At 36.9% G+C, this 23,368-nt stretch overlaps 1 protein-coding gene across 3 annotated transcripts in view; it reads right to left on the reverse strand.

Annotated features, from left to right (window-relative positions):
- Positions 1-23,368, reverse strand: part of LOC118006397 (ciliogenesis and planar polarity effector 1-like) — a 136,598-nt gene that overhangs the window by 74,162 nt on the left and 39,068 nt on the right. For all 3 annotated transcript variants that reach the window (XR_004678062.1, XM_034999019.1, XM_034999020.1), the window contains exons 18-27: positions 20,436-20,664; positions 19,148-19,287; positions 15,674-15,891; positions 13,393-13,557; positions 9,143-9,281; positions 8,347-8,456; positions 8,030-8,188; positions 7,802-7,910; positions 5,080-5,380; positions 1,827-2,730 (exon numbers count right to left, since the gene is read on the reverse strand). Coding sequence is in view for 2 of the 3 variants with exons in the window: in XM_034999019.1 (XP_034854910.1) it covers positions 1,827-2,730; positions 5,080-5,380; positions 7,802-7,910; positions 8,030-8,188; positions 8,347-8,456; positions 9,143-9,281; positions 13,393-13,557; positions 15,674-15,891; positions 19,148-19,287; positions 20,436-20,664 (2,474 nt within the window). In the remaining variant the exon portion in view is untranslated. The remainder of the gene's footprint in view (positions 1-1,826; positions 2,731-5,079; positions 5,381-7,801; positions 7,911-8,029; positions 8,189-8,346; positions 8,457-9,142; positions 9,282-13,392; positions 13,558-15,673; positions 15,892-19,147; positions 19,288-20,435; positions 20,665-23,368) is intronic.

Genomic DNA, 23,368 nt, shown 5'->3' on the forward strand with positions numbered 1-23,368 from the left:
TGCACTTTTATGTTATGAAGATGGCTTCTTTCTTTAAACCTCATGAACCAACCTCTGCTTAGCTTCAATTTTTTCTTCTGCAGCTTCCTCACCTCCCCAGCCTTCACAGAATTGAAGAGTCAGGGTCTTGCTCTGGACTAGACCTTACTTCGGCTTATGGGAATGTTGTAGCTGCTCTGATCTTCCATCCAGACTGCTAAAACTTTCTCCGTATCAGCAATAAGGCTGTTTCATGTTCTTATCATTCATGTGTTCACTGGACTAGCACTTTTAATTTCCTTCAAGAACTTTTTCTTTGCATTCACAACATAGCTAACTATTTGTTGCAAGAAGTCTAGCTTTTGGCCTATGTCAGCTTTCAACGTGCCTTCTTCATTAAGCCTAATTAAGCCTAATTGTTTCTAAGTTTTGACTTAAAGTGAGATTCACTTGAACTAAACTTAAGAGCCCTTGTGGGGTTATTAAATGGACTAATTTCAATACTGTTGTGTCTCAGGGAATATGGAGGCCCAAGGAGAGGGAGCGAGATGGGGGAACAGCCAGTTGGTGGTAGAGTCAAAACGTACACATTTATTAAGTTCATCATCTAATATGGGCATGGTTCATGGTGCCCCAAAGCAATTACAATAGTAACATCAAAGATTACTGGTCATAAACCAACATAACAAATATAAGGATAATGGCAAAGTTTAAGAACTTAATTCTTTACTTTTGATGTAATGGAAAAGTTTAAGATATTGCAAGAGTTGTCAAAATGTGACAGAGACACGAGGTGAACAAATGTTATTAGAAAATGGTACAGATTTTGCTCAATGCGGGGTTAAGTCTTCAATTTGTATAAAATGCAGTATCTGCAACATATAATAAAGCAAAGTGCAATAAAACTAGGTATGCCTATACAAACTTTAAGTTATAAAGTAAATAAGGTCTGAGGAGCTAATGTAATATGGTAACTATACCTGAAATTTGCTAAGAGAGTAGAACTTATATGTCTCACCAAAAAAAAAGTAAGTATGTGAGGGGAATCCTTTCCCTATGTATATGTCTATTAAATCATCACACTGTATACTTCAAATATCTTAAAATTTTGCCAATTATACCTCAATAAAGCTGAGGGAAAAAAAAAAACAGAAAAAATTAGGAACTATTGGAATTCTCCAAATATTAAAAAAGTCCATTCCCAACTACTTTACCATACATAAATTGGTTTTCCAAAAAGTTCATCTCCATAGTTTTTTTTCCAGTGCAATAGCAACAACTCAATCAAAAGATATTTATGTAAAAATATTTGTTCTTGCAAACAGGTTAAAAGAGCAGCCCGCTAGTTGCCACTGGGTAGAGAAAAGAAAAAATAGCTAATAAGCACTAAGTTCTCTACTGATACCTATCTGCCTTTCTAGGTTTCGTTCTCTAAATTCTAGTCAAGACTATAAGAAAAATGACCCCCTAATGCATATGATGAGACACCAGTAATAAAAACTGTTTAGAGGCCTAGTCCTTCATCTGAACCAACCTGAAACTTGAAAGAGAAAGAATATAAATGCAATACCACTTGTAGCATTACTTAAAATTATCTCCTTTTTCTTTTTTATAAACACACATAAAACCTCAAAACCTTAAAGCCTCTATGAAAACATTTTACCCTAATTATTTTTGAGAATTAAAGGAATCACTTGAAGAAAAAAAATTTGGTTATGCAGATTATAATCAACACTGTCATTAACTTTGTTACTCGATGACTCTTTAATAGATGGAGAAATATAAAAAAAGTTTTAATCTACAATGAGAATTCTCAATTGTATACAAAAAAGAATTCAAGTACTTACCTTAAAAATGGCATTTTTTGCCTTATATGTAGCAAAATATGGTTGTTCCAAAAGCCACAATGATGTAAGAATGGCAGCTGTAGAGGTCTTTACACGAATGATGGGACTATATTCACAGGATAACTCAGTGAGACTAGGATCACAGAGCAGTCTTTTATTAGACCACCTTATCATCCATTCCAGCAGCCTTCTTATACTACTAAATGTGTTGTTTAGTACTAGAGGAAGATCTTCTTGAGGGTTAACATCATTGCATTGAATTGCTTTAAAAATACATCTTCTAGTTTTGTTGGACTTGGGATTCCAAAAAATATGGTTTGACAATCTCTGGATTACAGGTTTCTCTGAACTGTCATCTTGTAGTCTATAAACTGACTTTTGTTTTAAACCAAACAATCCACTTGTCCCTTCCTTTTTATCGACTTCATTCAAAGGATTCTCTAAAAATGGCCAGATTTCTTGAGTAACCGGTACTGAAGCTGAAAGTGCTTGGTTTTCTGACTTTTCAGACTCATATGACTCAGAAGCAACAAAGCAGGAGCCAGCTCTAAACACATTCTGGCTTTTGGTTTTGCCTTGACGTCGTTTTAATGTTGTATGTACATCAAAAAGTAAAGAATTAAGTTCGTGTTCTCTAAGATGTCCAGAAAAACTGGTTAGAAATGGAATGCCAGGATCCTTGGAATCAAGTAGGTCTCTTTCAAGAACATAACTCAAGAAGAGATCAAGAAATTTAATATATTCATCATCATCACGTTCAAATTCCCAAACACCTATTATAGGAAGTGCATTCTGTAATAACTTTTCATGATCTTTTCTTTCAAGATTTTCTTTCTGATTACATATCTTCTTTTTTTCATTGGACTTATCAATCGATGTTAATTCCACATGATTTGGTGCATCTCTAGCAAAAAAAATTGAAAAAGACAAAATTAAAGATTTAATCACTAAAACACATGTTAGAATTGACAACAAAAATTTTCTCCACTGATTGAATCATATATCTTTATATAATGCCTCAATGCCTTTCAAATGAGGGAGTTAGACTAAATGAACATTCTGATTAAAAAAATATAACACACTAATACCAAAAGGGGGAAATTTGTGTTAAAAAAGACTGAAATGGGGGCGCCTGGGTGGCTCAGTTAAGAGTCTGCCTTCGGCTCAGGTCATGATCCCAGGGTCCTGGGATCGAGCCCTGCATCATGCTCCTTGCTCAGCAGGGAAGCCTGCTTCTCCTTCTCCCTCTACCTGCTGCTCCCCCTGCTTGGGCTCACTCTCTCTGTCAAATAAATAAATAAAATCTTTAAAAAAAAAAAAGACAAATGTGTTTATAGAAATTTCACTTTTAAAAACATGAATTTTTGGGGCACCTGGGTGGCTCAGTTGGTTAAGTGACTGCCTTCGGCCCAGGTCATGATCCTGGAGTCCCGGGATCGAGTCCCACATCGGGCTCCCTGCTCGGCAGGGATTCTGCTGCTCCCTCTGACCCTCCCCCCTCATGCTCTCTCTGTCTCATTCTCTCTCAAATAAATAAATAAAATCTTTAAGAAAATAAAAATAAATAAAAATAAAAATAAAAACATGAATTTTCTGGAAAAAAAAGGTCCACTAATAGGTCAGAATTTAGGAATATAAAGTCAATAAAAATCATAAGCCACCAATATACATCTTAATTTATCGTTTCTTGTTTTTTGCATCTGCCCCTTTCAGCCTTCCCCGTACAATGTGTAACAAGCAGGACTGCCCTCAAGACTGTACTACACAAAAGTTGGGAATTTTTTCTAAACTTTCTGCTGCTACTAAACCTGTTAGGCAAACCCTTTAACTGCCAATCATAATTACTTTTTAAATCTGTTTCCTTTCAACATGATCCTTAGGGAAGAACAGATTTCTAGTTCCCTCAGTAAAAGAAATAAAGGGTTCGTGTTAAGGCACCTGGACTGAAGGTGTCATGTCTCTTCTTATTAAGAAGGCACAGTAAGCAGCCTCCAGTGTATTCCACCAAAATTGCTTGGTGAAACAAGCACACCATTTATAATACTATTAGGTATGATTTAAGCAGACATTTATGTTTGAAGTAGATAAAATTATTTCATTTAAACAAGATTATGGTTGATTATATAGTCTTTCAGTCATGAAAAGGATAAACTACATAGCAGATAATGGAATTATAAAGAAAAAAATTTACCTAGAGTAACAGAAGTTTAAATGGTAAGAATTTCTAGACAATTTATAGACAAGTTTCAAAGATGAATGTGCAATTTCCTTTCCCTGGAAACCCTTAAAAATAATATTGCTGGGCGCCTGGGTGGCTCAGTTGGTTAAGCGACTGCCTTCAGCTCAGGTCATGATCCCAGGGTCCTGGGATCAAGTCCCGCATCGGGCTCCCTGCTCTGCGGGGAGCCTGCTTCTCCCTCTCCCATTCCCCCTGCTTGTGTTCCCTCTCTCGCTGTGTCTCTGTCAAATAAATAAATAAAATCTTAAAAAAATAATAATAATAATATTGCTAACTCAATAATCCTAAATTATTTAATCTAAAGATTACTAAAAAAACTAAAATGGGGTGCCTGAGTGGCTCAGGTGGTTAAGCGTCTGCCTTCAGTTCAGGTCATGATCCCAGTGTCCCTGCTCAGCTGGGAGTCTGTATCTCCCTCTCCCACTGCCCCTCTCTCCCTACTTGTGTTCTCTCACTCTCTCTCAAATAAATAAATAAAATCTTAAAAAAAACCCACTAAACTAAATGCCCCCCCACTGGACTCTAGAATTTCATCTACTTACCTGATTTTATACTATCAGGTAGCAAAATTATTTCATATCTCAATAATATTTTTAATGAATTTTCAAATGTACAGTTTCATTTTACACTCCTAACATCCTTGTGAGTCAGGGAGGGTAGCACTTATCATTCATATTGTTAACAATGCAATCAGTGAGGGACAAGAAATCAGCTTCTCTCTTGCATGAACATACTGGAAATATGTTTTTCCAAAGGAAGTGAATGCTTGCTATTAAGAGATCTCAACTGGGGGCACCTGAGTGGTCAGATGGTTAAGCGTCTGCCTTCGGCTCAGGTCATGATCCCAGGGTCCTAGAATCGAGCCCCATATCTAGCTCCCTGCTCAGCGGAGACTCTGCTTCTCCCTCTCCCTCTGCCTCTCCCCCTGCTGATGCTCCCTCTCGCTGTATCTGTCTCAAGTGAATAAATAAAATCTTTCTAAAAAAAAAAAAGAGAGAGAGATCTCCACTGTACCTTTGATAGACACGTATCCTACGTTTTTCTTCAACTGACAATGCTTCCGAGAAGCTGTCTGCTGTATCTGCGTCACTGTGGACTAGAGAATTCCCCAGTTCCGTGAGTGTGCTCCTGCTCAAACTAGTTCCTAGGGAAAACCTATCAAAACCTGGAACCTCAGCTGGTTTGTCTTCTTCAACTGGTTCCCAGATATTCATCTCAAAAGAACCTATATTTCTCTGCACACGTTTTAGGGCTTTCACTCTCACTTTATGTATAGAATGCATAATAACAGACATCATTTCCTCGGTTTGGGAACCTATAAGGGAAAAAACAAAAGGCCTTAGAGTAAATTAAAATGTTTCCATTCAAGGGGCGCCTGGGTGGCTCAGATGGTTAAGCGTCTGCCTTCGGCTCAGGTCATGATCCCAGGGTCCTGGGATCGAGCCCCACATCGGGCTCCTGGCTCAGCCGGGAGTCTGCTTCTCCCTCTCCCTCTGCCTCTCCCACTACTCATGCTCTCTCTCTCTCTATCTCTGTGTCTCAAATGAATAAATAAAATCTTTAAAAAAAAAAAATGTTTCCATTCAAGACAAAGGGGGACCCAATTCCACTCCCTCCTGGGAACACGGAATCCAACTGATGACTAAGATTTATTTCCATATTCTTACAGAGCATGCTTTCTTCAGGATTTGTTAGAAAGCTATGTTCCGCATTTTGAAGTAGAATTGCAGAAGTTAGAGAAGGTCCATTAAAGAACAATAAAAGGGACAGAATCCAGACTCCATAAGACCATATGCCCTGGAAAACAAAAAATTAAGAAGTAATTTAACTATTTCAGGGCACCTGGGTGGCTCAGTTGGTTGAGTGTCTGGCTCTTGATTTCAGATCAGGTTGTGGTCTCGGGGTCATGGGCTGGAGCCCCATCCAGGCTCCGCGCTGGGCATGGAGCCTGCTTGAGATTCTCTCTCCCCCTCTCCCTCTGCCCCTCTCCCTGCACTCACTCTCCCTCTCTCAAATAAATAAACAAATCTTTTTTAAAAAGAATTTAACTGTTTAAAAAATCAGATAATTACAGAAAGAATCACTATAATTTTTCCATTCCCGAGTGATAAATAAGAGAAAAGGAGTATAATTTTAGCCAAAGAAACAAGAACACCTTTCTGACTTCAAATAACGGGAAACAATAGGAAGGGAAGGTTTTCAAGGCTGCCTACAGAAAAAATCTTAAACATTATTATACATAAGCAGGACATTTTAGAGAATGTCAAAAAAGTATAAAGAAAAATATAAAACAAATATATTAATGCAATAATGTACAATCACAGGACATAACTAGACTTAAATACTATAGTTATTAAAAAAGAGGGTAATTTAGGGGCGCCTGGTGGCTCAGTCGTTAAGCGTCTGCCTTCGGCTCAGGTCATGATCCCAGGGTCCTGGGATCGAGCCCCACATCAGGCTCCCTGCTCTGTGGGAAGCCTGTTTCTCCCTCTCCCACTCCCGCTGCTTGTGATCCTGCTCTCTGTGTCTCTCTCTGTCAAATAAATAAATAAAATCTTTAAAAGAAAAAAAAAAAAGAGGGTAATTTGAATTCTTTAAAAATTTCCACATGTGAATGTATTTAATGTCACTGAATTGTATACTTAAAAATGGCAAATTTTATATTATGTATATTTTAACCACAAGAAAAAAAATTTCCACAAGGGCATCTTGAATGTATAGGATAAAATTAGCAATACAAATAACCATAAAGGAAGAGGAAGAATAGTTTTCTTTTTTTTTTTTAAGATTTTATTTATTTATTTATTTTGACAGAGAGACAGCGAGAGAGGGGACACAAGCAGGGGGAGGGGTAGAGAGAGAAAAGCAGGCTTCCTGCTGAGCAGGGAGCCAGATGTGGGATCATGACCTGAGCCAAAGGCAGATGCTTAATGACTGAGCCACCCAGGCACCCCAAGAATACTAGTTTTCAATAAAATATCTGCATTATGCAAAGAGCTATATGCTCATTTTATATATCTTATTTAATCCTTTCTCTTTTTTTTTGAGAGAGAGAGAGTGTGCAGAGGGAGGGGCAGACGGAGACAGAGAGAATCTTTTTTTTTTTTTTTTAAGATTTTATTTATTTGCGAGAGAGACAATGAGAGACAGAGAGCATGAGAGGGAGGAGGGTCAGAGGGAGAAGCAGACTCCCTGCTGAGCAGGGAGCCTGATGTGGGACTCGATCCCGGGACTCCAGGATCATGACCTGAGCCAAAGGCAGTCGCTTAACCAACTGAGCCACCCAGGCGCCCGAGAGGGAGAATCTTAAGCAGGCTCCACGCCCAGCGAGGAGCCCAACATGGGACTCAATCTCACAACCCTAAGCCAAAATCAAGAGTCTGCCACTTAACTGACTGAGTTACCCATGAGCCCCTTAATCCTCTTTTAATACACATTCATAAAGTAGGTATTATTATACCCATTTTACAAATAAGGAAATGAGACCCATAGAGACTGAGAAACTTGCCTATAATCACACAGCTATTAACTGACAGAGCCATGACATGAAGTCAGCTTTGTCTGGTTCCAAAGCAAAACTGGTAATGGAGGAGTGCTTATTTCTGCCTTTTCATACTATCTTCAAAGAAAGGAGAAATGCATAAAAACATAAGCACCAGAAATTACATGCTTTCAAAAGAAAATGAGAATCTTCCATAATTCATCTATCAGGTATCTAAGAAATGACAAATACTACCTTTCACAACACAGTGTCTGAGTCTCTGCTGAAGAGAGTGATATTTTTCTCTTAAAGGAACCCTTATGTCTTCAGGATTGGGAAATGCTTTCACAAAAATTTCTGCTACCTTCAGAAAAATTAAAAAAGTGAGTTTTATAAGCAACATCATTCTTAATTAAAATAAAGCAAAAATCCTTTAAAGTCTCTGATTTTCATTTAGTTTGTTTTCACCTACATTCACATTACCTTTCTGATTGGTGGCAGTTCTCCAATAAGGCTCAAAATTAGATCCTGAATAAGTTCTTCAATATCAGAAAACCGAGAGAAGGGCAGCATTCTGTACGCCCACTCCACTGCACTGAGGCAGTGCTCAACCATACAAGAATCAAACTCCACTTCGAGGTCCTAAAAGGATATTGAGAAATACATTTCCTTTTCAATTTAGATGGAAAGATCAGGATGAGTTCAAAAGAAAGATTGTTATTAACAGTAAAATCTTCTATCAAGCAATAATTTGCCAAGTAATGTTTGTTCATTTCCCTTATTCTTGTGCAAGTAAATACCTTTTTTCCCTCCACATTTTCTCTTGCTTTCTGATACTGCCTGCAACTATAGGATAACTTATCACGAATATGTAGCATCCAACACAAAGCACAAAGTTCTCTGAAGCAACCTAAATCAGGAATGCAAATATGAAAAATTGGATGAGTATATACATTCATATAATAACAACTTCATCCCTGCTCATTTTTTCCCCCAAAATAAATGTCCTTATTTTGTTGATTATAAAAGAAACATATGTTCATTGACAACACCTTATATAAAAGTCATGAAAATCCTTTCAGAATTTTTATGTACATTATTCTAGAATATTTCATGCATGGGCAGTTGCATAAAAATATTGAAAACATTTTTAGAGTAAATAACTTACTCTATTTACTAGAAGTTTACTTGCTTTAAGCTTCATCGCGTATTGTAGATAATGTTCAAAACCAATATACACAGCTCTTAATACTGTATAGTTAATTTATTTGGAAAATCCCTTATGATAGGCAATTAAGTTTAAAATTTTTCAATACTAGAGACATACTTTCCACTATTAAACAATTTTTTAATTAAAAGCAATAAAAGTACACAAAGACATATATAATCATACTATGTATGCTGTGTTGAACCTAGGTCTTTTTTTCATTTAATGTATCCTGGTTATCTTTCCATGGTGGTAACATACACATACTGTCTTTTCATTGCCAATATAGTATTCCATTGTATAGAAACTTCCCCAAATCAACTGTTTATATTATATCATTATTAATATTTGGGCCTAATTTCTAAGCAAGCAGTTCATTTTGGACAAACCTATTGCTTTAATGGAAACTTCATCAAGCTTGTGGTCTCCAGCTGCTCCAGGTCGAAAGAATGCTATACCTCCTTTACAGTAATTAAGTAATGACTGAGGGAAAGGACTCAATGAAGGAAGGGACCCTTTCATTCGAATCTGAAAGAATGACAGAATATGTTAGTTATCAGTGATCTAAATCTATTTTTGAGGAAGCTATAAAGGAACAAACAAGGCAGGTAAGATAAACCATATAGAATGGAAAACACAGCATGGTTCCTATACTATGTAAGAAAATATCCCTGAAATGAGCTGTACTTTCAGAAACTTAGCTCACAAATTTAATTCAAGAATTCACTAGGCTAGGGACGCTTGGGTGGCTCAGTTGGTTAAGCATCTGCCTTCAGCTCAGGTCATGATCCCAGAGTCCTGGCATCAAGTCCCGCATTGGGCTCCTGGCTCAACAGGGAGCCTGCTTCTCCCTCTGCCTGCCGCTCCCCCTGCTTCTCCGCTCTCTGATAAATAAATGAATAAATAAAATCTTTTTTAAAAAAAAAAGAAAGAAATTCACTAGGCTAGATCACAAAAAGAGAAAAGAAGATTTCAATCAAATTTTTTTCATCACTCAGTTTTGCCTGTATAAAAAGAATTTAATGCTATTTGTCCTGACTTTCCCCAAAGGCATAATAAAGGAAAAAAAGATATTTAAGTATCTCTCATCCAAAACAAAACTATGTGCAGTACCTAAAAATAAATACAACAAAAGTTATATCTACCTATATAATTTTTAAAAAACTTAAGTGACAGAATTAGAAAGTCACCATCTGGCAACTCCTAATAAAGTAATGACTCCAGCAAGGATAATCAATAAATGTTCAATTAGGTAAAAAGTTGCTGGGCTGAAGGAGAACATGAGTGGGTAAAACACAACCCAAACTCATGAATCCCTCTTACCATCACTAAAAGTGAGATAAAAAGTCCTGTGTGTCAAATGATATGATGCAACAGGGAAGTATACCATACCATTTATGAAGGACCCATTTCTAAGAAAATGTGAACCTGATCAAGCCTCTGTACCTCAATGAGTATAGAGTAATTACTAGTTTATGGGGAAATAAAAGGAAAGAGGAATAAATTAAATGATACTAAATGGATAAACTATCAAACACATGCAGAATATGGTACAGGACAAATTTCTCTACAAATCAACAAGAGAAAAGAAATTAAAGGAAACTGCTACAGAATAAAAGAAAAGGAATCTAAGAGACATAAACCTGAAAACAAAAGGATTAGCAGCAGGTTTGTAATCTACTTTCTCCCTCTTCTATTCACTTCCATAAAGACATGATCTTATCAAATCCCCTTGTAAGCATGCTAATGACAGACTTCTTGTCAAACAATTGAACAGTATTTACTAGATGTACAGAGCCTAGCTAGGTTGGTTATTATAAATAAACGTAGCATGCATGGATTTATGGAGTATGGCTCACTGAAAATGTCACACAAGCTATATAATTAAAGAGATATAAAAAAGGAGATGTTCAGTAACTGATACTCTTTTGCGTCATGATGTTAAACAGAGGCCAGATCACATTCTTCCACAGCAAGAAAAACCTTGGGAACAACATATGCAATTGCAGGTTTCACCTGTGTCTTTTAGTTATATCCTTGAAATCATTGGTATAAAGTTTGATCCTGGGTAAGTCTGTTGATTCTTATGAGTCAGACTTGATAATATAGTCCTTCCTATAATCTCATAACCAAACATGGGTGAACTTCAGTTGGACCTTGATTCCAAAAAACCTACTTTAAAAAAAACATTTTCAAAATCAGGGAAATTTTATTATGGACCAGGTGTTAGATATTAATAAGGAATTATTGTTAACATTGGCATAAGAGTATGGTGGTTTTAAAATATGTCCACAAATCCTTTAAGACTCCTCCCTTCAGAGGTAGAGCCTAACTTCCCTCACCTGGATTGTAGATCATTCTAAGTAACTAGTTTCTAATCAACAGAAAACAAAGTGGTTGTATTGATTTCTGGGAATAAATCACAAAGGCATCATAGCTTTCGCCCTGCTGTCTTTTGAATCACTTGCTCAGGGGAAGCCTCTTGCTAACAACCAGCCCAAACTTCTTAGCCACACTCAAGAGTTTCTTGTAATCCGATCTCTGCTCCCTGTCAAGCGTTCAGATTCCTACAGCAACAGTCCATATTTTGGTATGCAACTTAATGAGAAATGTGATTTTTTTGCTTTCATGAATAAAGACCTTATAATTTTGGTAGCAACAAGTGTTCCACCATTCCAACCAATTTAGAAAACATCAATTTACTACAACCAAATTTGTAATTAGATTATATGCCCAATAAAGTATAAATGAAGGAGGTAGGGAAAACAGCAATATAGGGAATCACTTATAAATCATTAATATTTCTGTAAGAATGGATCTCCACATTTTTGGTATCTCTCCCAAGATCAATAAATTCATGGGCTAACAATAAAACTATCACATAAATTGGAGGAATAGTGAATTAGAGGGAATTTATGGTCCTTCTGTATATAGCCCAGGGGTTGATAACAAGCCTTAAAGATAAGCCACAAGTCACACGAGGCACTGGGCAATCAGAGTAGCAATGACTACATACAAAGGCTCTAGTCGATGGCCTGTTATTCCTAGGAGGCATGTTTTCAGCTATGTCACTAAAGTCTTAACGCTAGTTGAATTAGTTAAAGCTGGATTAAGTGAGATTACTGTCAGGATTTGTACATAAGATCAAACTTCTATGCAAATCTAATTTTCAACTTCATTGTAGAAAACTGTTTACTTAAACAATTTTTAAAATGAAGTTTCCTGGGCGCCTGGGTGGCTCAGTTGGTTAAGCGACTGCCTTCGGCTCAGGTCATGATCCTGGAGTCCCGGAATCGAGTCCCGCATTGGGCTCCCTGCTCAGCGGGGGGTCTGCTTATCCCTCTGACCCTCCTCTTCCCTCTCATGCTCTCTGTCTCCCATTCTCTCTCTCAGATAAATAAAAAAATAAAAATAAAAAATCTTAATAAAATGAAGTTTCCTATAATAAACAGGCTCAGTAGATCCTGAAACTATTAAAACCAATCTTTCAATAACACAGGAAAACTCTTCGCCCTTCTTAGTAAACATGCTTTAAAAACAACTTTGGGGGGGCGCCTGGGTGGCTCAGTTGGTTAAGCGACTGCCTTCAGCTCAGGTCATGATCCTAGAGTCCCAGGATCGAGTCCCACATCGGGCTCCCTGCTCAGCAGGGGGTCTGCTTCTCCCTCTGACCCTCTTCCCTCTCATGCTCTCTGTCTCTCATTCTCTCTCTCAAATAAATAAATAAAATCTTAAAAAAAAATAAAAAATAAAAACAACTTTGGGATGACAAGATACAGAAAGGGTACAATTTCATGTTATATTTTTATGGTAGCTGTAAGCAAATTTTACAAACCTTTCTTTCTAAAAAAAAGTCTAATTTTCAAAAACAACTTGGTAACTTCTCAAAGTCTAAAGGTTCCTACTAAAAAAAGTTGTAAATTCTTGTTTTAAATATAATCAAGGGGGCGCCTGAGTGGCTCAGTTGGTTGAGTGACTGCCTTCGGCTCAGGTCATGATCCTGGAGTCCCTGGATCGAGTCCCGCATCGGGCTCCCTGCTCGGCGGGGAGTCTGCTTCTCCCTCTGACCCTCCCCCCTCTCATGTGCTCTCTCTCATTCTCTCTCTCTCAAATAAATAAATAAAATCTTTAAAATATATATATATATATAATCAAGGGCTGGGGCGCCTGGGTGGCTCAGTCGCTTAATCATCTGACTCTTTGATCTCAGCTCAGGTCTTGATCTGACGTCTTGAGTTCAAGCCCCATGTTGGGCTCCACACTGGGCATAGAGCCTACTTAAAAACAAAAACATTTAATCAAGGGCCAAATTAAAGATATTCGGGGCTAATAATATTTATTTCCACATTTCATAGAAACAGACAACAGGCCTACAAAGGACTTGCAGCTGGATAAGGGACATATGAGCAGATGTCCCGTCTGGCCGCACATCAGGTAAGGATGCAGCTATGGCTCAGCTGAAGTCAGTGTAGAAGGGGATGACAGGCTTGCTTATTATAAACAAACCTGAAATCTATGGATTTATAGGGTAGGATTCCTTGGGAAAATGTCATGATTCTAAGTATTTGTAAATATGAAGAAACAGTAGTAGATTTAAATAGTTTAACATAGCACATAAGTGACTAAGACATTTCCAAACCTTCTGCATGACTTTTCTCGCCCATCTCAACTGCAAGATGTACCACTGTGCCACAGGAAAAGAACACCGAGCTGCCCGGAAAAGCAAGAGGACCCGTTGAAGGATTCCAGACACCTTTTGGCGGTTCTCTTTCTCAGCTTTTAAAAGAAGATCATCACCATCTTCCTGAAGAAAATAAAACAATTAATTTTAGTAGCTAGTAATATGAAATTTTAAAGGGTTAAAGTGAAAATAAATATAGTGTTTCTCAAACGAAAATGTTCCTGGAGATTTATAAGGGAAATTTTGAGGGATGGCCTTAGAGATTTCAACTATAGCTATTTCTAGTGTCAAGGAAATATTTCTCTCATCTCAGTGTAAAGGGCTAAACTGACCCTAAACCCAAGTCTTCCCTACAACAGTTAAAACCCACCACTCCTGACTCCAATGGTACTAATGGACTGCCAAACAGAACCCTGCATTCTCCCTAGCCAAGAGTCAATCTCAGTATCCTGAGGGAGAGAAATACTGGGGGAGAAATACTTCTACTGTTTTTCTTTCTCCCCTTCCCTCTCCCTCTGGACATGGACAAGGTATCCTTAGAAGCTGCTGGTGGCCACCCTGCTCCCACAAAGGGAGCCAGCCTTAAGCTGAAGCTAACACCTTAGAAAACAAACTAGAGAGGAAGAGCTCCAATCTATGCTAACATAACTGAGTCAGAAGTTACCCTACTACTGGGCTTCTTAATTATGCCAGCCAATTTGGACCAAATTTTCTATTATTTCCAACCCAAAGAGTTCTAATTGATATAAAGTGATTTAGAGTGATATTTAGAAATCCTACCACTGAGGATTATTTTAATAAAATGAATCACTACTAAGGATCATAACCACTCAAACTAATATTAGCATAGCATATTCCAAAAATACCTTAAAATGCTATTTCTAATTTCTAAGCCAATATACTGAAGACTCAGATGTGACAGAAAAGACCAATTACTGAGAATACAATGGACTATTTATCCCTTCCATATATAACATATTACATTTGAAATATCAATAAATGAAATATTTTAACCTACTGAAACATAATCTTAAATATAACAGATTAGAATAAAAACTCTTAAAAAAGAAAAGAAAAAACTAGATACAGAGAAGTTGCTAATACTAAAATAGTAAGTAGTAGGGCGCCTGGGTGGCTCAGTTGGTTAAGCGACTGCCTTCAGCTCAGGTCATGATCCTGGAGTCCCTGGATCGAGTCCCGCATCAGGCTCCCTGCTCGTCAGGGAGTCTGCTTCTCCCTCTCCCACTCCCCGTTTGTGTTCCCTCTCTCGCTGTGTCTTTCTCTGTCAAATAAATAAATAAAATCTTTAAAAAAATAAAATAAAATAGTAAGTAGTAAAGAAACAATATCAGAATCACTTCAAAATATTAATCAGATGTTAAAATAATTTATAAGTAAATAATGTGCATTAATACTTTAAATCTTAAAACCAGCTAATTGTAATGTCATGAGAGCAGAGAAAAAGTTCCTGAGAGGAACACCGTATTGCTATTTGTGACAGAACTATCAACTGAATAGTGCAGGAGAAAAAAATGACCTATCAAATAAAAAATAAATAAATAAATAAATAGTCTTTCCAAAGAGGCAGACAATGAGGTGAATAAAAGACTGAAATAATGTATGGCTTCTAAATTCTGACATTCATTATTTGTTACCCTAAACAAATGTCTATTTTTTTAAAACCTGGATATAGAGAACGTTCTCTTTTGTTTTGTTTTTTAAGATTTTATTTATTTGACAGAGAGAGACACAGCGAGAAGGGAACACAGGCAGCGGGAGTGGGAGAGGGAGAAGCAGGCTTCCCACCGAGCAGGGAGCCCGATGTGGGACTCGATCCCAGAACTCTGGGATCATGACCTGAGCCGAAAGCAGACGCTTAACGACTGAGCCACCCAGGCGCCCTCTTGATTTTATTTTATTATTGCAATAATTTTAACATTTATTGACTGCTTACTATGTGTCCTAGGCCCTAAGGTAAAAGCTTTTACAGGATATCTCATTTAATCCTCACAATAATACTATTACAGGTACTATCATCATCTGCATTTTACAGATAAGGAAACTTAAGTAGTTCAGTACATTGCCTAAGATTATACAATTAATAAACAGCAAAGCTGGGATTTGGAAGTTTGTCTTCAGAGCTTGCATTCTTAACTTGATAATTATCATCAAGTTGATTATTTTAAAATTTGGACAAAATCAACTTTAAATTAATTAAAAGATTAAGCACTAAGCTTACTTCACTGCGAATGGCTGGCTGAGGACAATACAATGGAGGAGCCGGAAGATACAAGCCGACCGGCACTAAGCCCCGCAGCCTTCTACTGAAGTCCTTGGCAGAATTTACCAGAAGCTGAAATGTCTCTGACAGAATATCTGCATCAGCCATAACTGCTGCTTTCAGTACTTCTTGCACTGAACCAAATAGCAGATTTACATCTTCTTCTTCAATGGGATCTACCAAATACAAAATTAGGTAAAACAGTTAAAATTTATATTATGCTGATCCTATTTTGTAGTGTAAAATTTCCTACCTGAAAAACCTAATCATCAAAAGTGAACATATTGTTTGACAGGCAAAACAAGGCAACTTCTAGACAGACATTTAATAACTATTCTGCTACTTTATTTTTTTTATCTATTTATTTGTTTGGGGTTTTTTGTTTTGCTTTTTTTGTTTTGAGGGAGAGATTGACCATGGATGGGGGGCAGGAGGAAGGAAGAGAGAGAATATCTTAAGCAGGTTCCACACTCAAGAGCAGAGCTCAATGCAGGGCTTGATCTCATGAACCTGAGATCATGACCTGAGCTGAAATCTAGAGTCAGGTGCTTAACCGACTGAGCCACCCAGGTGCCCCCACCACAGTATTTTTTAAATAAAGTTAGTAAAAATGACTTATGTCATAAAGTTAAAAAAAAAAAAAAGCAGGAAGATACAAAACATTCCCACCAACAGTGAAGGAGGGTTCCCCTTTCTCTGCATCCTCGCCAACATTTGTTGTTTCCTGACTTGTTATTTTTAGCCATTCTGACCAGTGTGAGGTGGTATCTCATTGTGGTTTTGATTTGTATTTCCCTGATGGCAAGTGATGTGGAGCATTTTATGTGTCTGTTGGCCATAGGTATGTCTTCTTTGGAGAAGTGTCTGTTCATGTCTTCTGCCTACATCTTGACTGGATTATTTGGTTTTTGGGTGTTGAGTTTGAAAGAAACTGAGGGTTGCGGGAAGGGAGGTGGGTGGGGGGATGGGATAACTGGGTAATGGGTATTAAGGAGGGCATGCGATATGATGAGCACTGGGTGTTATAGGCAACTAATGAATCATTGAACATTACATCAAAAACTAATGATATATTATATGTTGACTAACTGAATTTAAATAAACATTTTTTTAAAAAGATAAAAAACAGTCCTACAATCTAGCTTCAACTATATAAGTATCTGTATTAATGTGGACATGTCCTAGAAGATAAAATGCAAGGAGATACAGGAGATAGAACTGGAGATTTAGGGACTTTTATATTATGAAATATTTACATGCTTTAAGATATAGAATATAATAGGAAAACACTCATGTATTGACTTTTCATCCTTGTCTGATATTAACATTGTTGATATATTTAATTAATATTTTTTAAAAATAAAATGTTTCAGATATAGCTGAAATTTCTTATGTACCAATCATATTCCACTCACTCTCTCCAGAGACAGCTACTATCCACAATTTGGTATGGGTATATTGGAACCCCTATTACACTGATGTTGTGTCCTACACACCTAGAGAGTTCAAATTCATTTTCCACTTCACTAACCATCTGCTGAGTTTGCTTTTAAATCGGTTTATAAGGTATAATTTACATACACTAAAATTCATCCTTTTTAAGTATATAGTTCAAATGAGTTTTGACAAATCTATACAGCCCTGTAAGAATAATGCCATCATCCCAAAAAAGTTCTCCTACACCTTTCTGTTGGCAACCACCGATCTGTTTCCTGTCCTTATACTATTACTTTTTTTTTTTAAAGATTTATTTATTTGAGAGAAAGAGAGAGAAAGAGGGAGAGGGCGAATGGGGGGAGGGGCAGAGAGAATCCTTCAAGCAGACTCCATGCTGAGCGCTGAAACCAATGTGGGACTTGATGCCACAACCCACGAGATCATGACCTGAGCTGAAACCAGGAGTAGGACACTCAACCAACTGAGCCACCCAAGTGCCCCCCTTACAGTGTTACTTTTATTAAAATGTCACATAAATGGAATCAAACTATATGTAATCTTTGTTTCTGACTTCTTTCATCCCTCACAATGGTTCTGCAATTCAATCATGTTTTTGCATGTTATCAGTAGTTTGCCCTTCTTCATTATTGATTATTCTATTATACAGATACATTGAGATTTGTTTATCCATTCACAAGTTGACGGGCACTGGAGTTGTTTCAAGTTTTTGCCTGTTATGAAAAAGCTTCCACGAACATTTGTATACAGGTCTTTGGGTGCTTCTATGTTTTTATTATGCTTAGGTAAATACCTAGGGGTGGAATCCACTGAGTTTCTATTTCCTTTTTGTTTCTGACTCCTGGAAATTTCCCCTACTTTCTCTATATATTAGCTTTAAAATGTGTATTTTTATATTTTATCTACAGACACATCTTATCTATATATTTATTATGGGAAAGTTTTGCAGATTATTTAAAAAACATATTGCTAGAACTTTAAGTTCAGACTGGGACTTTTTTAGTCCTTTTCTTTCAAAACCAACTTTCATGTAGTTACATTATCTTCTCATTTATTTAAAAAAATATTGACAGGGGTGCCTGGATGCCTCAGAGGGTTGAGTGTCTCCCTCCAGCTCAGGTCATGATCCCGGGGTCCTGAGATCAAGCCGCGCATTGGGCTTCCTGCTCAGAGGGGAGCCTGCTTCCTCTCTCTCTCTGCTGCTCTCTTGCTCTCTCTCTCTCTCTCAAATAAATACATAAATAAATTCTTTAAAAATAAATAAAAATTTAAAAATTAAAAAATATTGACAGAAAATTATCAAAGAAAAGTTTTTAGTCAGATTTCCAAGTATTATGAGTTCTTTCTGGAAAGAGAAGTTATAATTAGTAAGTTCTAAGAATCTAGAGTCACTGCTTAATGGAGACATGCACTAATAAAACCAAAGGGTCCCACAGTAGTCATTAAACATACAACTTTAAATAACTGACTTCATTACTTTTCATCTAAATTTCTCCATCTATAAAACAGACAAATTTTATAAGGCTCCTGGGTAAATCTATGAAATATATGTGATATTACATTATTTTTAATTCTGTAATGCCACTCTGAACTTTTCAAACTAAAAACAAAACCAACTGTGATTTATGCACTCAGCAAGAGTTGAACTAAATACTTTTAAATACTCTCACGTGTGCAAAATTCTACAAGATTCTACAACTATGACTACAAAAGAAAATAATCCAAATGTAGCAAAATACAACTAAGTAAAAAGATATGTACAGAAAATCAGAGTATCATTCAGTTACTGACCATCGGTTTTTAAGCTGGCATAAGTTTTGAATGCTCCCATGATTAAGAATAAATAGCAAACTTGTATCTTTGATAAGCTTACTGCAAATTTTAATATATTTATGGATATTAACAAGCTTTTTAAAATGTCATGAGGTTTATATTAATTAAGCTGATACACTGTCAGAGTATATGTAGGTAACACACCTGTAAACTGTTTGTATTTTGCGCCCATTTCATTTTTTGCTTCAAAAGAGGCTGGCCGACCTAAAAAACACTTCAGTTTTTCCTGGAAAATCTGTCCTGGAGTCAAATTTATTGGTAAATTTAGACCCTTTTTGTTGGACCTGAAATCACATCAAGTTAAGAGAAATGAACCCAAATTTTAAAAAAGAAAATATTAACACACTAAGAACTAAACATGAAATCTTAAACAGTGAAATTCACTTTCCTTATTCATCCTCTATTTTAAAAAGAAATAATTAGGGGAAAAAAAAGAAAGAATTGAGGAAATAAGGCACTGAGGAGATTTTTAAGGCTCTCCATGATTATGATACTAATACATTGTCCCATCATTATTTCCCATTGCTACCCTACAGTCTACTCTATCCACACTGCACCAAACTTGTCTTTTGCCATATGCCTTTGCTCATGTGTGGAATGTTCTCCCTCCCTACAGCTACTCTATTTGTCAAGATCCTGTCTTCCCTTCAATGCCCATCTCAAATGGTATCTCCTACATAAAGTATTTCCTGTCCTATGCCCACTTCATACTATTGCTCTCTCCACTGCACAACTGGCACTTTTCTTACCACACTATCTAAATTATAATAATGTTTCGTCCTAATTTTTCTACTAACTATAAATGCCTTCAATATGAAGACTATGTGCCATTTAAGTTTATATCTACTAAAATACCTGGCAGAGAGCTTGGTAAAGAAAGGTTACTTAATAAATAAATATATGTTGAATTACTGAACTGAAAAATATCAAAGATACAGCAATACCATAATATTCAAAAAAGTTAAAATACAGGTATTAGATTATTTAGCTTAAAATTCAAATCCTACTCAAGACAGACCAACTCTCCCATTGACTAAAAGCCTTTTGAGGGCATTACTAACAAATGTGCTAAATAAAAGTTTTTTGTTTTTGTTTTTTTTAAGTTTTAACACAAGAAAGCTGCTGAGCTGTCCAACATAGTAGCCACTAGCTGCATATTTAGCTATTTAAATTTAAATTTAAATTAGATTGAAAACTCAGTTCCTTGGTCTTACCAGCCACATTTTAAGTGCTCAGTAGCTGCATGTGACTGACAGCTATCATACTGGACTGCACATATAGAACTTTTCCAACACTGAAAACAAGTTTATTGGATATTGCTGGACTAAGGATTCCACAAAATGCATAAATGCCAGCAATGAGAGAAATAAAAAAATAGTTAGATGATACTATGATACTATTTCTTAATCTAAGTCTGCCTAAATATACATACCTTATGAAATTTCTATCATGTTTACAGAACAGTTGGAAAGCCACACCAATGGAAACAGATGTCTTCCAGTCTCCAAGTTTATGTGCCAACCACACAGCCTCTGGAACTAGGCCTCCAATAAGTAATAATTCAAAGGCATATTCAACTGTCCACACATCAGAAAGATTCTGATCTCTTACAACACTAGCCACTTCAGAGTGTTGTAGAGGAATAAGTCGAAGGCACTGTTCTATGAGTAAATAAAAGAAAATGAATATTACAATTACATTTATCAGAACTCACTCCTCACACAGTTACATCTCTCTCTCCTTTTTTTTTAAGATTTTATTTTTTAAGTAATCTCTACACTGAATGTGGGGCTGAAACTTACAAACCCAAGATCAAGAGTCACATGCTCCACTGAATGAGCCAGCCAGGAGCCCCTATCTCTTTAATTAGTATTTTCTACACAAAATCACAACAAGAAAGATGGCTTAAGATAGGGGTGCCTGGGTGGCTCAGCTGGTTAAGCATCTCACTTTTGCTCAGATCATGATTTCAGGGCTCCACCCTTCAGCAGGGAGTCTGCTTCCCACCTCTCTCGCCCTCTTCCCCTGCCTATCCCCTGCTCATGCTCTTTCTCTCTCAAATAAATAAATAAAATCTTTTAAAAAATGGTTTAGGGGCACCTGGGTGGCTCAGTCATTAAGCGTCTGCCTTCGGCTCAGGTCATGATCCGGGGTCCTGGGATGGAGCCCCGCATCGGGCTCCCTGCTCAGCAGGAAGCCTGCTTCTCCCTCTCCCATTCCCCCTGCTTGTGTTCCCTCTCTCGCTGTGTCTCTCTCTGTCAAATAAATAAATAAAATCTTTAAAAAAATAAAAAAATAAAATAAATAAATGGTTTAAAATGGGGGCGCCTGGGTGGCACAGTCGGCTGACCGTCCGACTCTTGGTTTCAGGTCAGGTCATGATCTCGGGGTCATGAGATGGAACCCCTACGTTGGGCTTTGCACTCAGTGCAGAGTCTGCTTGGGATTCTCTCTCCCTCTCCCTATTCTTCTGCCCCTCCCCCACTCTAAATAAATAAAATATTTTTTTTAAAATGGTTTAAAATAATACTTAACATACTCTAGGTTGTTTTAAAAAAAAAAAAAAAAACTGAAGAAAATGTCTCATTACTGGGTCATGAAGTAAATGCCAGCATTCTTAAAAAATGAAAAAGAGGGAGCCTGGGTGGCTCAATCGTTAAGCATCTGCCTTCAGCTCAGGTCATGATCCCAGGGTCCTGGGATCAAGTCCCACATCGGGCTCCCTGCTCGGAGGGAAGCCTACTTCTCCCTCTCCCACTCCCCCTGCTTGTGGAAGTTCCCTCTCTCGCTGTGTCTCTCTCTGTCAAATAAATAAATAAAATCTTTAAAAAAAAAAAAAAGGAAAAAGAACAGAGTGGATACAGAAAGAGAAGAGAGAGCATTGAGTACATTACATAAAATAAATGTAAATACAGTTTAATGAAAACTTTATGTCAGATAATAGAAACATACATATACACACTTAAGTATACTGGGCCACAGTGTACAATTTATTACTGTACGGCTGACTAAAATACATCTCTATTTCTCCTAGTAGAAATTTGGAGAGCAGAGACACATTTTACATGACTTTGTATTCCTCACAGTGCCATGGAATAAAATACTAATTTGAGGTAAAACTCAAGCATTAAGTGTTCAATATATTAGTGTTTATAAGAAAGTAGAAAATAATCCTGACTAAATGGACAAGATTTCAGCCTGGCCTGGGATTAAATACAAAGGGTCATATCCTTCTCCCTAGCCTTCCATACCATTCCCTAATTAAAGTAACATTCAAATAAGCAACTTGGAAATACAATGACTGAACTGCTATTTTTAAAAAAATATATATTGCTAAGATTCCCACTCACTTCCTCAAAATAAACCTGGCAAATGGTATGCATGGGTTTCTGTTCCTTGAAACAATTAGTTTCTCACGTGACCTAGTCTCTGCCTGTTCCAAACAATAACACATTAGCTTTCTGACAAATACATTTGGATAGAAACACAAAAATTTGTCATTCACTTGACTGATTCTGCATAGGCAAAGAGCCTGGAGATTGATGAAATTTTTCCTACTTTTTTATTTACTATGAGCAAGGTACCATACTACTAAAAGAACTTGACTGATTTAATTTTCTGAAAATTTTATTGCTTTTGTACAGCAAGCATCACACCAAATAAGCAATTCAAATCCTCAATACATTCTGCCATTAGCTCTGATTAAAAAGATTAACATAAAATCTATTTTAAGTCAAGCCTATGGATATCCTTTTCCAAGATACTAGGAAATTAAAGAAACTGAAGGATATATATCAAGTTTCAGGTGTTTAAATTTTCAATAATCACAGTTTCAGGCTTAGGAAGAGATCACAAAACTTTCTTTCCCACCCTCTACTCTCACTGGGAAGATATTTACACAAGGAATAAAAATGTGTGTCTTTGAGCTTTTATGAATGTTTATGAATATGTCCAAAAACAATTCAATAATTCTATCACCTTTCTTCCTACAATGTGATAAAGATCTTCCCTAGGGCGCCTGGGTGGCTCAGTCGTTAAGCGGCTGCCTTCGGCTCAGGTCATGATCCCAGGGTCCTGGGATCGAGTCCCACATTGGGCTCCCTGCTCGGCAGGGAGCCTACTTCTCGCTCTCCCACTCCCCCTGCTTGTGTTCCTGCTCTCGCTATCTCTCTCTCTGTCAAATAAATAAATAAAATCTTTAAAAAAAAAAAAAAAGATCTTCCCTAGGTATGCAAAGTGATCTGAAAAGATAAAGATCATGGCAAACAGCAAAGTCCTATAAATAATGTAGGATACGAAGACAAGAAATTGAGACAAATTTTCTAAGTCAGGATTTGATTTTTTTTTCTTTTTTTTAGGTTTTTC

This window comes from Mirounga leonina, unplaced genomic scaffold, assembly GCF_011800145.1.
Source record: "Mirounga leonina isolate KUSES-001 unplaced genomic scaffold, KU_Mleo_1.0 Mir_96, whole genome shotgun sequence".
Lineage (NCBI taxonomy): Eukaryota > Metazoa > Chordata > Mammalia > Carnivora > Phocidae > Mirounga > Mirounga leonina.